This window comes from Eretmochelys imbricata, chromosome 3 (assembly GCF_965152235.1).
Source record: "Eretmochelys imbricata isolate rEreImb1 chromosome 3, rEreImb1.hap1, whole genome shotgun sequence".
NCBI lineage: Eukaryota > Metazoa > Chordata > Testudines > Cheloniidae > Eretmochelys > Eretmochelys imbricata.
Window position 1 is genome coordinate 15,580,795 of NC_135574.1, and position 14,384 is coordinate 15,595,178.

The 14,384-nt window shown below is 41.1% G+C and overlaps 1 protein-coding gene across 1 annotated transcript; it reads left to right on the plus strand.

Annotated features, from left to right (window-relative positions):
* The first annotated feature begins 2,087 nt into the window (after window positions 1–2,087).
* On the plus strand, window positions 2,088–14,111 carry ENPP4 (ectonucleotide pyrophosphatase/phosphodiesterase 4). Its single transcript, XM_077812432.1, has 4 exons — window positions 2,088–2,200; window positions 7,287–8,157; window positions 9,260–9,430; window positions 12,270–14,111. Exons 2-4 carry the CDS (start codon window positions 7,320–7,322, stop codon window positions 12,629–12,631), a joined length of 1,371 nt encoding a protein of 456 aa, XP_077668558.1. The 5' UTR covers window positions 2,088–2,200; window positions 7,287–7,319; the 3' UTR covers window positions 12,632–14,111.
* The last annotated feature ends 273 nt before the right edge of the window (window positions 14,112–14,384 follow it).

The window sequence follows — 14,384 nt, forward strand, 5'->3', positions numbered from 1 at the left end:
AGCTGGGGCACGTGACTTATGAGTAGAGGCTGAGGGAACAGGGCTTATTTAGTCTGCAGAAGAGAGGCGCGAGGAAGGATTTGATAGCAGCTTTCAACTACCTAAAGTGGGATTCCAAAGAGGATGGAGCTAGGCTCTTCTCAGTGGTGGCAGATGACAGAACAAGGAGTAATGGTCTCAAGTTGCAGTGGGAGAGGTCTAGGTTGGATATTAGGAAAAACTATTTCACTAGGAGGGTGGTGAAGTACTGGACTGGGTTACCTAGGGAGATGGTGGAATCTCTATCCTTAGAGGTTTTTAAAGCCCGGCTTGACAGAGCCCTGGCTGGGATGATTTAGTTGGGGTTGGTCCTGCTTTGAGCAGGGGATTGGACTAGATGACGTCCTGAGGTCTCTTCCAATCCAAATCTTCTATGATTCTATGATTCATTGGACAGACCCACTATGGCTATTCTTCTATGCATTCCAAGAAAAAGGGTGAATCAGAGTTGTGCTACTTCCTTTACAGATTTTCTCATAGCTTTCCTGTATAGTAGCAGTATACCCGATCTACATTTCAAAATAACTCTTTGACAGAGAGGCAGGTCAACATAACCCACCATCCGCAGTGTATGCATAAAGCTCATAAAGGAAAAGGAAACAAGGTTTGAATTCACACAAGATTCATTGCCAATTTACCAGAGGCATGTATAATCTAAAGAAACTAAACCTAGCTGTTTACCTCTGCTGAAGAACAGTAGTTAGGCCGAAGATAGATGTGGCTCTGTTTCTCTATTTTCCATGATTAAATATCACATTAAAATAAGACTATTGAAGCTTCAATAAATTACCAGTTTATTCCCACAATAAACTGCTAAGGTACATTTCAAATTTCACTGTTTATACGTTCTGTTGGTCTGATTCTATCCTTGCACACATCAGTGTAAATCCAGAGTAACTCCACTGACTTCAGTAGAAATACTAACCTTTATTAGCCCTTCTTATATAGGCCTAGAACCTGAGGTACAGAGAAGCGCAACTTCTTGTCCCAAATCACACAGCAAGCCTGTGGCAGAGCAAGAAATAGAACCTTGAAGTCTTGACTCCCAGTTCGCTACTCTGGCTATTATTCACAGCTAGAAATAGAACCCAGGAGTCCCAGCACCTAGCCCCCTGGTCTGAAGATTCAAAAACACTCCCCCGTGTCCTTAGCAGCTTCTATGAAGAGATGTAGCAAAGGATGTTGGGGTGCATTTGTGCTGGAAGCAAGCAACTGAGCAGAAACAGGGCCCCATCCTTTCCTTTCAGTATAAGAAAAAAGGAAGACGGAGGAAGGATGGCTTGCCAAGCTGGATGCATAGGTGGCAGAGAGAGAAGCCGTTGGGACAAGGAGGTACCCAATCGTGCCTTGACCTGCAGGAACCCACTAGCCTAGAGCTCACTCTGCTGACAAGGCCCATTTCACTTTGCAACAGCAATAAATCAGGTATATTGTGTCTCATGTAACAGCAGACAAGCAAGGAAACACAACACACACACAAAACCCTGGCATCATAGCCCTCACTTATACCCTGCCATAGCTTCCCACTGAACCCCCCTGGCACCACAGTCCTCACCTGTATCCTACATAGCTTCCCACTGAACCCCTCCTGGCACCACAGCTCTCACTTATACCCTGCCATAGCCTCCCGTTGAACCCCTCCTGGCATCACTTGCCCTGCCCTAGTTTCCTATTGAAACCCCCACTGCACCTACTCCACAGCAGCTCGCTGCATCCGCCCCTCTCACTGAGCGCACCAGGCTTGTCCTTCTCCCCACAGCCCGACCCACGCCCCCACTTGCCTACTCCTCTCCCCCTCACCCCAGCGCTCTGCACGCGCCCGCCCGCCGCACAGCGCAAGTCCCTCTCTCGCACCTGCACCCTCTCTAGGAACCAAACAGCTCATTACATTGTCTTTCCGCTCCGGAACCCAGCAGGCCAATCAGATCACAGGCCGAGGGCGCTCTGACCAACCAGAGAGCCCCCGGCTCTCAATAATCCCCCCCCTTTCCCCTCGCCTTTAACCTCCAGTGCTGCGGTTCGGGTTTGGCAGTTGGGGCTGCCGTTGCAGGAGGAGAAGTGGTTTCAGTGCGCAGGCGCGAATGCTGTGTCCGTTTCTCGCCCTGTGAGGAAACCGCGCCGCAGCGAGCAATCTTCCGGCGCTGCCTGGGGACTCGGAGGGGTAAGTTGAGGCTCCCGGCTGTGGTAGGGGCGAGCTAGGGGGAGACTGCGCCCCCGCCCCCGCGGAGGTGTATGCAGAGGGGTTTCCCCCTCCCATCTTTTGACAGTAGGGTTGGATTTCCCCCCATCCCATGTACTGTGCCCGCCCCGCCTGCCGGGCGAGACCCCACCTCATGGATACCTGGTGGGGGAGTGTCGCCCTCTCCAAGAAGCCCAGCGCCCACCCCGAGTACCTGGCGAGTGAGGTGCACTTACCTTGTTCCTCCCCCACCCCCCGCGGGTTAGGTGCCTGGCAGGGCGCCCGCCCTTCCTTGCCTGCGGTGCCAGTTGTAGGCAGCGCCCTTCGCTGAGTCCCGGAGTATCGCTGGGCGGGGCAGGACATATCTGACAGGGGTTCAGTTTCAGCCCGCTGGTAGGTAGCTGCGTTGTGGTGGAAGATAAAGTGGTCCCTGTTCACTGCAGTGTGTATTGGGGGCGCCGCTCTGGGACCCTTTAGAATGAAGGGTGTTAAATAAATGCCGTGTCTCCGGCAAAAGTGGCTGGAGACGATGGGGTCTGGATTTATTTTCAGCTAAGGAAATATGTTGGGTATAGAAAAGGGAAGCGTAGCGTGGCCACCTGAGTGAGACGTTGCGGATGCAATCAATGTATTCCCGCCGATGCTTTTGTCAGCGGATGTCACATGGTGGTGCAAACCAGACATTGATCCTTTCCCCCTCTCCCTGTATTTTTGTGTCTTTGCCTATGACAGCTGAGTAGTGTGCAAGATTTATAGATTCTGAAATTAGATTGAGAAAGTATTATGAAATAAGGTGGCAAAGTGAGAGGAGTACTAGATTTTTTTTTTTGGAGTGTTGAATCACAAGTAGCTTCCCTTATCCTTATATACCAGAGGAAACAGCATTCTTATGCCTGTCAGTTAGTTTAGATCCCAATTTTAGATTTTTTTTAAATGCAAAACTATTTTGATGTTTCAATGAGCATGGTGTTGGATTTAAACATTCCTCTGTAGTATTGTGACTTCAAATGCAATACATTGTATGAATGGATGTTAACCAGGAAGTTAAACTGGCCAGTCTAGCGTTATTTTTCCAAATTGCATAACACACACAATGAAAATATAGTGAAAAGTAAATTAGATTTTCATGGATTCCAGCATCACAAATGCCACCACTTGACCTTATTAACTGAGGTAGGGGGAATTGTTTTAACACCCATATTGTCTGTAAAGGCAATCCTAAACATTTGGACTCTAAAATTTAACTACAGTTCTAAACGACTTATTTAAAGAATAGTCAACACTTTGTAGCCTATTCCTGTGAAATGACCACTGAATGGAAAACCAGGTTATAACAGGTATACATAGGGTGACCAGATGTCCCAACTTTTCACCCTTGCTATCTGGTCACCCTAGGTATACATAGCCACAATGTGAATTGAAATATTTATCAAATACTTATCTCTTATAATAATTAGAAGTAAAAGGTCAAATGTAGACCAAAAGCCTAAGAAAGGTTTTAGAAAATCTGCCTGTGGCATTTTTAAGGTGACTCTTACCATGGTATCTAAGGATTTTTGTATTAGGAATTTTTGCACCAAGGTAACTATAGTAGTCCATAACCTCCCATCTAGACAAGCTATTGGCCTTGATCTGCTAGCAAAGGCTGTTGCCATAAAGAATTTATGAAGACAGGCTGAAATTCTACTCTTGGATGCACCAGCTGTAGACTTTTTTTTAATCAGGGGTTGCAAGAGCTTTAGTTTTGGGACTCTGTGAAGGGGTGGGTGTGTCACTATATATTTTATATACATTATTACACAGAGTTCCTCCTCTACCTTGGTGGGTCCTGCACTTATTGGCAGATTTTGCTTGCCTCAAATATTCGTGGCAGCCCTCAGTTTGGCCACTTTCATGGCTCAAAGCTGCTGTTCACTCAGAGAACCTCCTCACTGGCCAGCATGGGGGGAGGGAAAACCCAATCCCCGCAGTGTCTGCTGATCCACCATGTGGGTCAGGGACCAGCTTAGAGACCTTCACCTCTGGTGGAAGCTCCTGTGTTAGGTCAGGAGTTGGGAGGTCAGGGGGAAACCCGGGCCCACCCACTACCCCAGGTTCCAGCCCGGGGCCCTGTGGACTGCAGCTGTCTAGAGTGCCTTCTGGAACAGCTACACAACAGCTACAATTCCCTGGGCTACTTCCCCTTGGCCTCCTCCCAACACCTTCTTTGTCCTCACCACAGGACCTTCCTCCTGATGTCTGTTAACGCTTGTATTCCTCAGTCCTCCAAACATCAAATCCTCTCACTCCCAGCTCCTTACACACACACCTCACTAACTAGAGTGACAGCCTTTTTAAACCAGGTGTCCTGATTAGCCTTAATTCTGGCAGCTTCCCAATTGGCTACAGGGGTCCTAATTAGCCTGCCTGTCTTAATTAGCTCTGAAAGTTCCTGAGTGTTCTGGAATAGTCCCTGTTATCTTACCCAGGAGAAAGGGACCTGCTTAACTTGGAACTAGTGTATCTACCTTCGACCACTCTTGTAGCCATCTGGCCTGACCCTGTCACAATAAAAATAGTTTTGTCAAACTTCTTGTTCAGACAGAACCCACTTTCAGTCAAGGATTTGGATTGAAATTATGGCTCCTTAAATGTCAACATATATATATTCCACTGTGATAATTAGTGCACCCACCTTTCATTACACTACACACAATTCATGAATTATTAAAAAACTAAAAGGGGGGGGGAATGTCAGTTTTCAAGGCTTATGTTTCTGTCTGTATAGTAGCAACACCTATTATATAGGTGGCTAAACACTTTCCATTATAACCCCCTGTCTTCAATTGCTTATTCCTTTTGGCAAACTGTTTGGGCTGAAATTTTTCATGCTTGATCTCTGCCTCAGGCTGAATTAATTTTTTACCAAAAAAAAAAGCTTCAACAAAGATCTTTAAACTAAGGGGAAAATAGGCCGCTTTAACAAAGTTAAGCCATCTCTTAGAATTTTAAGAGCACCGGTACCTCAGGGTTTGAAATGGATACTTGAAACTTGGCAGGGGAAATAGTTCAATTGTGAAGGAGGTACCATTTGCTGCCCCTGATTTGGCTAAACTACAAAACACAGGAAAACTGTCTCTTGCACATGTACAGTAGAGTTTGTCACACACATGCTGTTGAAATTAATCTTCAAGCAATATTGCTCGACTTGCCTGCGCTTCAGGATTATGTCCTCTGATGATATTCTAGGAGGATTTGTGCAACCTGGAACTTCACATCATGTGTTTTAGCAATTTATTAGGCAATCTTAGTCATTCCTTCACAGTCCTCATGCTAAATTGCAGCACATCCTCTCTGCTCCAGGCCAATCTCTGCCTGTTAGGTAACTTTATAAAACATGCTTTCAGAATTTGCATTCCTGTTTTCTAGATTAATGAATGGTCCGCCAGTGATGATAGCTACAGCATGAAGTTACTACTCTAAATTCTCTTTTTGAAAAAACTGACTTGTAAAGAACATACTTTCGGTCTGGTATAGTAGTGGGTAGCAGTCCAAGTGCTAGCTTTGACAAACAAAGAACTCCTGGTCAGTTTGGCAGTGTTAGCTGTGCAGCAGTCAAGGACTTGTCCACAAATTAGTTTTCGGCAAGCTGGCGTTCAAATCTACCTAGCGCTAGCCTGCTGCAGACTAACTGTCTGTGAACCCTACTGATGTGTATTAACAGTTCGTTAATGTGCTTTGATCTGGCCCTGTTTTCAAAGGGGACTAGATCAAAATGCATTAGTAAACTGTTAGGGGACATCAGCGGGGTTCACACAGACAGTCCATAGATTGACACCCCATCTTGCCACAAATTAAATGTCTGTTTCTCAGGAAGTTCCCACTCAGCCTTCTTTTCTCAAAACTAAATATTCCCAGTTTTTTACCTTTCCCCATAGGTCTCCTTTTCTAAACCTTTTATCAGTTACATTGCTCTTTTGACTCTCTGCAATTTTTGCAATGCCCAAAGCTGGACACGGTACTACTCCAATGGAGGCCTCAAGTGCCGAGTGAAGTAATTGTCCTACTTTACTTGTCATGCATATGATACTCCTGTTAATACACCCCAGAACGATATTGGCCTATTTCTCAAGTGCCTCAAATTGTTGGCTCATACTCAATTTGTGATCCACTATAACCCCCAGATCCTTGCAGTACTACTGCGTAGCCTGTTATTCCCCATTGTGTGTTTCTGCATTTTACTTTTGTTAATAATTGTAGTACTTGTCGATTTGAGACAAATTTTCTAATTTGTCAAGGTCCTTTTGGAGTCTAATTCTGTCCTCCAAAGTGCTAGCAACCCCTCCCAACTTGGTGGTGTCTGCACATTTTAAAACCACACTCTCCGTTCCATTATCCAGGTCACTAATGATAATATTGAATAGTAATGGACCCAGAATGGATGCCTGCAGAACCCCACTAGATATATTCTCCCATTTTGACAATGAGTCATTGATAATAACTCTTTGAGTACAGTCTTTCAATGAGTTGTGCACCCACAATATAGTAACTTCATTAGTAGAGCATGTTTCCAGAGTTTGGTTATGAGAATGTGAGAGGAGAAAGTCAAAGCCTTACTAAAATCAAGATATATCACATCTACTGCTTATCCATATTCACTAGGCCAGTAACCATGTCAAAGAAGGAAATTAGGTTGGTTTGGCATGATTTTTGTTATTGACAAATCCATTGCTGTATCATCCTCTAGATGGTTACAAAATGATTGTTTAATAACATGTTCCACTATCTTTACAAGTGTCAAAGTTAGGATGACTAGTCTATAATTAATAGAATTTATGAAGTGAAAAGTTAAATTGCTCATGTGTTTACCTAAACAACTAGGGCCCAGTTCTGCTGCTATTGATGTCAATGGAAATTTTACCATTGACTTCAGTGAATCCAAGATTGGGCCAATAGTGATTTCACAGTTAAAACCCTCTCTGGAAAGATATGTGAAAAATTTTAAATATTTAACATAGCTATCTAAGCCATCTCCAGTGTAACACATATTTTAGATTGCATGTATAATAAAACCTTTTTAATTTTTCAGGTACATCCGATTGGCTGCTGGGAACACTTTGAAATGTTGTCTGCAATGAAATTAATATTAACACTCTTTCTTTCTGGAATTGTAGCCTGTTATGGTGGAAATGCTAACGATGATTCAATACACAAGTTACTCCTGGTGTCCTTTGATGGTTTCAGGGCTGACTATCTGCAAAACTATAGACTTCCTCATCTCCAAGAGTTTATTGAGGATGGTGTGTTGGTAGAACATGTTACAAATGCTTTTATCACAAAAACTTTCCCAAACCATTACAGCATAGTGACAGGCTTATATGAAGAAAGCCATGGCATTGTGGCTAACACAATGTATGAAGAAGATACAAAGAAGACATTTTCGGAGTTTAATGATACAGATCCTTTCTGGTGGAATGAGGCAACTCCTATTTGGGTGACAAATCAGCAGCAAGAGAATAGAAGAAGTGCTGCTGCAATGTGGCCTGGTACTGATGTAAAAATTAACAACACAATACCTCATTTTTTTATGAAGTATAATAATTCAGTAACATTTGAAGAGAGAATGGAGAACATTACTATGTGGCTGAACAACTCTAACCCACCAGTTACTTTTGCTACACTCTATTGGGAAGAACCAGATGCAAGTGGGCATGTATATGGACCAGAAGATAAAGAAAACATGAGAAGAGTGTTAGAACAAGTGGATAACCACATTGGTTCACTTATTTATAAACTCAAGGCATTGGGATTGTGGGAGAACATTAATGTCATAATTACAAGTGATCATGGAATGACTCAGTGTTTCCCGGACAAGCTGATTAGACTGGACAACTGCATTGGCCGTGGTAACTACACTCTGGTAGACAAGACGCCAGTTGCTGCAATACTACCAAGAAATAGTATGTATATTTTTTTCAGTTGTATACTGAGAAAGTGTTAAACTTCGTCTCCTTTCTTGCTGGAAATTTCCCATTGTGTATTATTCACAGGAGTTGGGAAGACAATCCAGTTCATGTTGCATTATTTAGACAGAAAATAATGGATGAATGAATACATTAAATTAGGGGTATCTAGTTACTTAAAAATAACTGGGCTCTGGTAATGAAGAGCACATGTTGAATAGCTAATATTTACCCTGCATGCTGTGTACTTTTGGATGTTAATGAGTGCTCTGGAGTGGTTTATTTAAAGTAGTTGTGGTGGATTCTCCATCACTGAAAAATTTTAAATCAAGGTATGCTCTCAGAATTACTTTGGGGAAGTTCTATGGCCTGTGTTATAGGGGAGATCAGACTAGGTGATCAGTGGTCTCTTCTGGCCTTGAAATCCCTTCATGCCTTTCCTCCTTTTGCTCACCCTGTCACTCAGTTATATCACAATAACGAGCACCGTGGGATAACTTCACTGGGGATTGAAAATTATACTGATCTGAATTTTAGGTCTTTAGAACTTGTTTTATATTTATTATATTTTGCCTCTTTCATCCCACTTCAATTACAACCTGATTTCATGGGTCAAGTCTTAACTGATAGAGCTAAAACCAATGCTATATGAAAGCTGGAATCCCTCCCCAATGTCATTTTAGGGTCATGACTGCAGATAAACACTTATTGTTGACTATCAAAATTAGGCCGGAACTGATGTGGCTGATGAAAAATGATCAGAAAAACCTGACTGACTTTAATGCAGGGTTCACTTTATATTCTAAGAAACTGGATTTTTTTTTCCCCTGTGATTATTGAATGTTGTATCTCAACTTTCATTCTCTCCACAACAAAATCTGAGAAGCCATTAGAGCTTTGAAGGAGAACAGTTACAGCAGAAACAAATGATGACGCCAACACTGATTACCTCAGTAACCAATCGGGTACCTAAGTGACACCCCCTCTCATGTAGCTTTAAAAAAATTATTTAAAAGTTGTATTAAGTGTGCTTATGGATAACAGTAAATGGACAAAACTACATAGATAACTGAATAGTTGCTGTTTGTTTTCTTTGCAGACAAAACATATGTATATAACTTACTGAAAAACTGCAGCACTTCCATGAAGGTGTATCTTAAAGAAGAGATTCCAGACAGATTTCATTACCATCACAATAAGCGCATTCAACCCATAATTCTGGTTGCAGATGAGGGCTGGACAATTGTACAAAGTGGGTCATTTAGAAAATGTAAGTATTTTCATCCTTCATGCTCCTGCTGGCTTATATTGTTGAACTCTTTCTTTTTATTTCTATTGTTGGGATCCTCAGGTACTACTATCAGTGATGAGTAAAATAGAGAATCCATGCATATTACAAAAACCCATAAGCAATGGGTTACCCAAAATGACAGGCAAATAAAACAAATAGGAAGGGTTTAGGAGTACAAAGTTATACCACCACCAAGTTTGTATGCATAAATCAGCAATAACAATGGTCACAGTAGCCATGAGTTACAATAAAGAATTTAGACCAGTATGTTGAGCAGTAAAGTCAGATGTAGTGAAAGCAAAGTGTCTGTGTTCTGTATATTTGAGTAACCAAAAAAAAAAAAAAAATATATAAGCTTGCTGCTGCTGCAAAAAGTTCTGTCTTAAGTCATATGTAGTACATTTCATGATAATACTTAGTGCTCTGGAACTTTGCCGCCACCACCACCTATCTCCTTGATGAATCTGACTGTAACAAGTGGTTGTAGAGAATAACTTAACTTAAAATTGGTCATCTGCACTGCCACCACATTCCCAGTTTCATCCATATTGTTGCATAGGATATAAAGCTGTCCTGTACTCTTTCATGTTGGAGGTGACAGTATATTATCAGTAAAAGGTGTGAATCCCTTCTAAAGGGGAACCCAACAGCTCAGAGCTGACTGAGTGTAGGAAAGAGGGTGTCTGGCTCACCAGACAGCCAAAAACTATGCACTTAACTACAGTAGATATGAATGTTTTACCATGTATACCTTCAAGTACACAATTAGCAGCTTAATGGAGCAGTGAATGGATAGTCTCAAATTTTTCTAATGTTGCTTGGTTTTTCTACTAATACCACTGCCACCATTCCAGTTTCTAGCAATATAGTGAGGGAACTTTGAAGGGGCCTTTTCCTACAGAACAAATGAGTGCATAGAAGCAAAAGATAAGTTTAGCTTAAACAATAGCAAGTAACTTATGATTTATTCCAACACTGACATCACAAAACTGCTAAACAAAATCATCTTACTGGAGAGACTCACTGGATCGTGAGAGCATGTAAATTACAAAATCCCATATCAAAATCCTGAATTGATTGACTTGATGCTGTCAAAAATGCACTTTGGACAAACTGCCACCGAGAGTTGGATATATACAGGATATTTGCAAAGGCCCTGTCTGATGTGTGATTTGTTGAGTTACTCAGATCATGAAGAAACCTTGGATGAGGACTCTAGTGTGTACCGGAACTGAATCTATCAAAGATAATGTGCTGCAAACTTTTAGAACTGACCAGTCACAATAAGCAGCTAAGTTTTTTTTTTTTTTTTTATATCCATACATGTATAATATGAGAAGAAACCCCATATGTTTTGTGATCTGTTTTGCTGACCTATCCCATAGGTTTCAGTGTTAGTGCTATTTCGAACTCTTTCTATATATCTAGTCTTTTGAATCGTCAGTCATAAAAGAATATTCTAAAGACTTTTCTTAAGTCAGTGGTTCTCAGTCTTTTTTTTTCATTTTGTGGACCCCTTTTGGAAATTTTCAAATGGAGGCACAGACCTCTTTGGAAATGTGTCTCTATAGCTGAATTCTGTTCAGTTTTCAGTCAGTCTTTCACGTACATCTTAAGACAGTCCACAGGTTGAAGACCATTGCCCTAAGTATTCAACAATCAATGTTGTTCCTATAATTTATAAGGGGCTTAGGAAGACAAACTCGTCAGGAGTGTCTTCTAGAGAAGAAGCTAGAAGTGGCTGAACAAACAATTTTTAAATTGCCCTCTAGAGAATCCCAATAACTTGTTCTATGACCATGGAAAGAAACAATGTAGTTAATGTGAAAACAGTAACCTTTGTGTTGGCATCTTATACAAGTTTAAAGCAAATACAAAAGTGGCTCTAGAATAGTTGCTATAAAACCCCCCCTACTATTCCCTGCTGCTAGAGTGATCAGCAGATAAAGGCCAAATTGAAGAGTGCTTCTACTCTGCATCCTGAAACTCTTCAAATTCTGAGCCTGGCAGACTACTAGAGAGGGGTTCCAGGTGCACAAAAGAGGCCTGCTGTTGGTCCTGAAGAGTTCAGTCCATGAACCAACTGCATGAGTGACCCAGTGAAGTATAGCTGTACACAGGGAAGATGTTTGGTTTCCAGAGCACTTAGCAACAAGTTTCTTTTATAGGAGACCTGTTTGCATTCTAAATGTCCTATTCTGGAGTTTGTTTATGCTAGAGAAACACACAAGATTGTTTACTGTTAACCAAAAATCCCTTACCCTACTGCAGTTTCACACTGCTAGAATCCTAAAAGTTAGATCTACAATATTTGTCTTAAATGGATTTTTTTGCTGCAATGATTTTTTTTTAAAAACCACAAATTTGCTACATGTTCTGTATATGAACTAGAGGTTAAAGCACCTGTTAAAACTTCTGCTGTATCACTGTGAATTAGTACATTACGTACCTTGACCACTCTTTTAAAAACAAATCTGGCTACAAACCTACCCTATCCTAGACCACGATGATAAATACTTTCATAATCCAGATCTCTTGCTTGGATTCACATTTCTGGGGGGAATATGGAGGTTATGCTCTAATAAAAAGAAACTTCAGCAAAGTGCCCTGTTAATATTTTAATAGCAAAGTTTCCTACTTAAAAATTCTTGTGGCTTTCAAGCATTACTAGAAGTGTTGCATTACTTTATTATTCCTCCCTTTTTTTAGGAATAGATGTGTTAATATCATAGCTAACAAAGTCTGTAAGCAACTTAATTTCTGTTAGTTTACAACATTAATTTTATATTTGTTTATTAACTTTGCATTTCTCCTTTAGTAGGTGACCATGGCTATGACAATGCTCTCCCAAGCATGCATCCGTTCCTGGCTGCTCATGGTCCTGCTTTTCACAAAGGCTACAAGCAGAACACAATTAATAATGTTGATATCTACCCAATGATGTGTCACATCCTCAGACTAAAACCTCAGCCCAATAATGGAACCTTCAGCAACACCAAGTGCTTGTTAGTTGACCAGTGGTGCATAAATCTCCCTGAAGCAATTGGAATAGTTGTTGGTGTCCTCCTTGTGTTAACTACTCTGACCTGCCTTATAATAATCATGAAGAATAGAGTGTCCTCTCCCCGTCCATTCTCCCGACTTCAGCTACAAGAGGATGACGATCCCTTAATTGGATAGCAGATGTAGGAAGTCCTAACCTCACTACTTACTTCCAGACCCTAATATCTATGTATAGTATGAATGATCTGGCTGATCGTTCTATGATGCACTTTAAACAGTACTCCATTTAAAATTGCCTAAGATGTACAGACAAAAATCTGTTGAACTGTTTGCCTCTGCACCTTGAGTAACAATTCAATAGCACAAGATTTACAAAAATCTACACTGAAAGGATCCTGTTGCCTACTGCAAAAGGCATTTAACAAGACAAAGATGTTTTGCATTTGGGCATTTACACACTTGTAAAATTATAAACTAGCTAGGCTAGGAGTCTGATCTCTAACACTTGTAAATGAAACATACTGCGTTTTGCATTAAAATTAATAGCAGTGATTTCTTTACAATTCTTGCACTCATGTATCAGTTGGAAAACTCTGTCCTGGGTCTTAAACTTTAAGACCAGTGGCTCTCTGGCTGGTGTATAGTGATTGTTCTCAGAAACAGGGATTCCAATTTCTTGTAGCTAAATAAACCAGCAGTAGAAATTCCACACTAGTGGCAGTTCTCCCCTGCAACTATTATAAGGCAAGTTGTACAATGTTCCTAGTTTAACTAGGAGGTGGTGTAGTCTAAAGTACAGGAATGGGTTGATGGATATCTAAGTTCTTGTCCTACTTCTGACTGACTTTCTGCATGGCCTTGTGCAAGTCAGTTGACTTCTCTACCATAGTTTCCTCAGCTATAGAACTGGCATAACACTTAGTTACCTTGCAGAAATGACTTAAGGATGAGTTTGTTTGTGAAATGTTTTTGCAATTCTCAGGTGGAGGTCTTGAAGTACAAAGTACTATTAAAGAAGAAACACCCCTACTTACCTACATGCACTCTTTCATATACACTTGAAAAAAAATGTGGGATTTTTTTCTTTAAATGGGCCCCTCACTTCAGGGTTCAAAGCTTTCTCTGGTTAAAACATGATTGTAATAACACATGAAGAAAAACTTAGTTTAGTGCTTAGGTAAGGATATGAAAAAACAATGGACTTTATCTTAACTTTATCTTAGGAGGATGGTACCTTTTGGGATCTAAATCTATTAACAACTTTTAAAGTACCGTTGGTTTACAACGGAATTATCTGAAAACCCCTGAAACTATTAGTGATGCAGTATGACTTGCTATATGCCACTTTACTCCCAGGCTACTGATCAGTGTTTGAAGAAAGAGCTCAAAGTACTGCATATTGCTCTTGAGTATCAGCAAGGCACCATTCAAGAGTGGCATCAGTAGCTCTAAAGGGAGCTGCATCAAGTTTTCCAAGGGGTAGAAAGAATGGAAAATAAAGGGAATCAGTCATCTTTGTGTGCGTGTAATGTACTTAAGATCAGACTATTTTTAAATGGCTAGTGCCTTAACTTAGTGAAATATTTATATTTTGATTGTATGGCTTTAGTTTCTGTGAAAACATTTTGCATATGTAAAATAAATTTTAGTGTCTTAATTTTTCTTGAACTTTTTTTCTAAGCAAAAAACATGGCATATTGTTCATCCCTTTGGAACTGAGAGCTTTTGCTGTTAGGGCATATGATAGCATTTCACAGTTAGTGCAGACTATGATCTTTATCATCAAAAGAGGCTAATACATCCAAAAAAATCCAAACTGCAAATGGATGTGCAGGGAGAAGAGGCACACATCAGATGCTGGTCTGGCCTAGGAACAGGAAGGGCTCAGGCTGGTGAGGGTGGGTGTGAGCTTGAAGAGCCCAGGTACTGA

What these genes read in the sequence shown, in the direction of transcription:
- ENPP4 (XM_077812432.1), top strand. Translation starts at nt 7,320, where the DNA reads ATGTTGTCTGCAATGAAATTAATATTAACACTCTTTCTTTCTGGAATT. An exon ending in TGCAATACTACCAAGAAATA is followed by an intron (nt 8,158 to 9,259) that starts GTATGTATATTT and finishes TTTTCTTTGCAG; the next exon opens with ACAAAACATATGTATATAAC. An exon ending in AAGTGGGTCATTTAGAAAAT is followed by an intron (nt 9,431 to 12,269) that starts GTAAGTATTTTC and finishes TTTCTCCTTTAG; the next exon opens with TAGGTGACCATGGCTATGAC.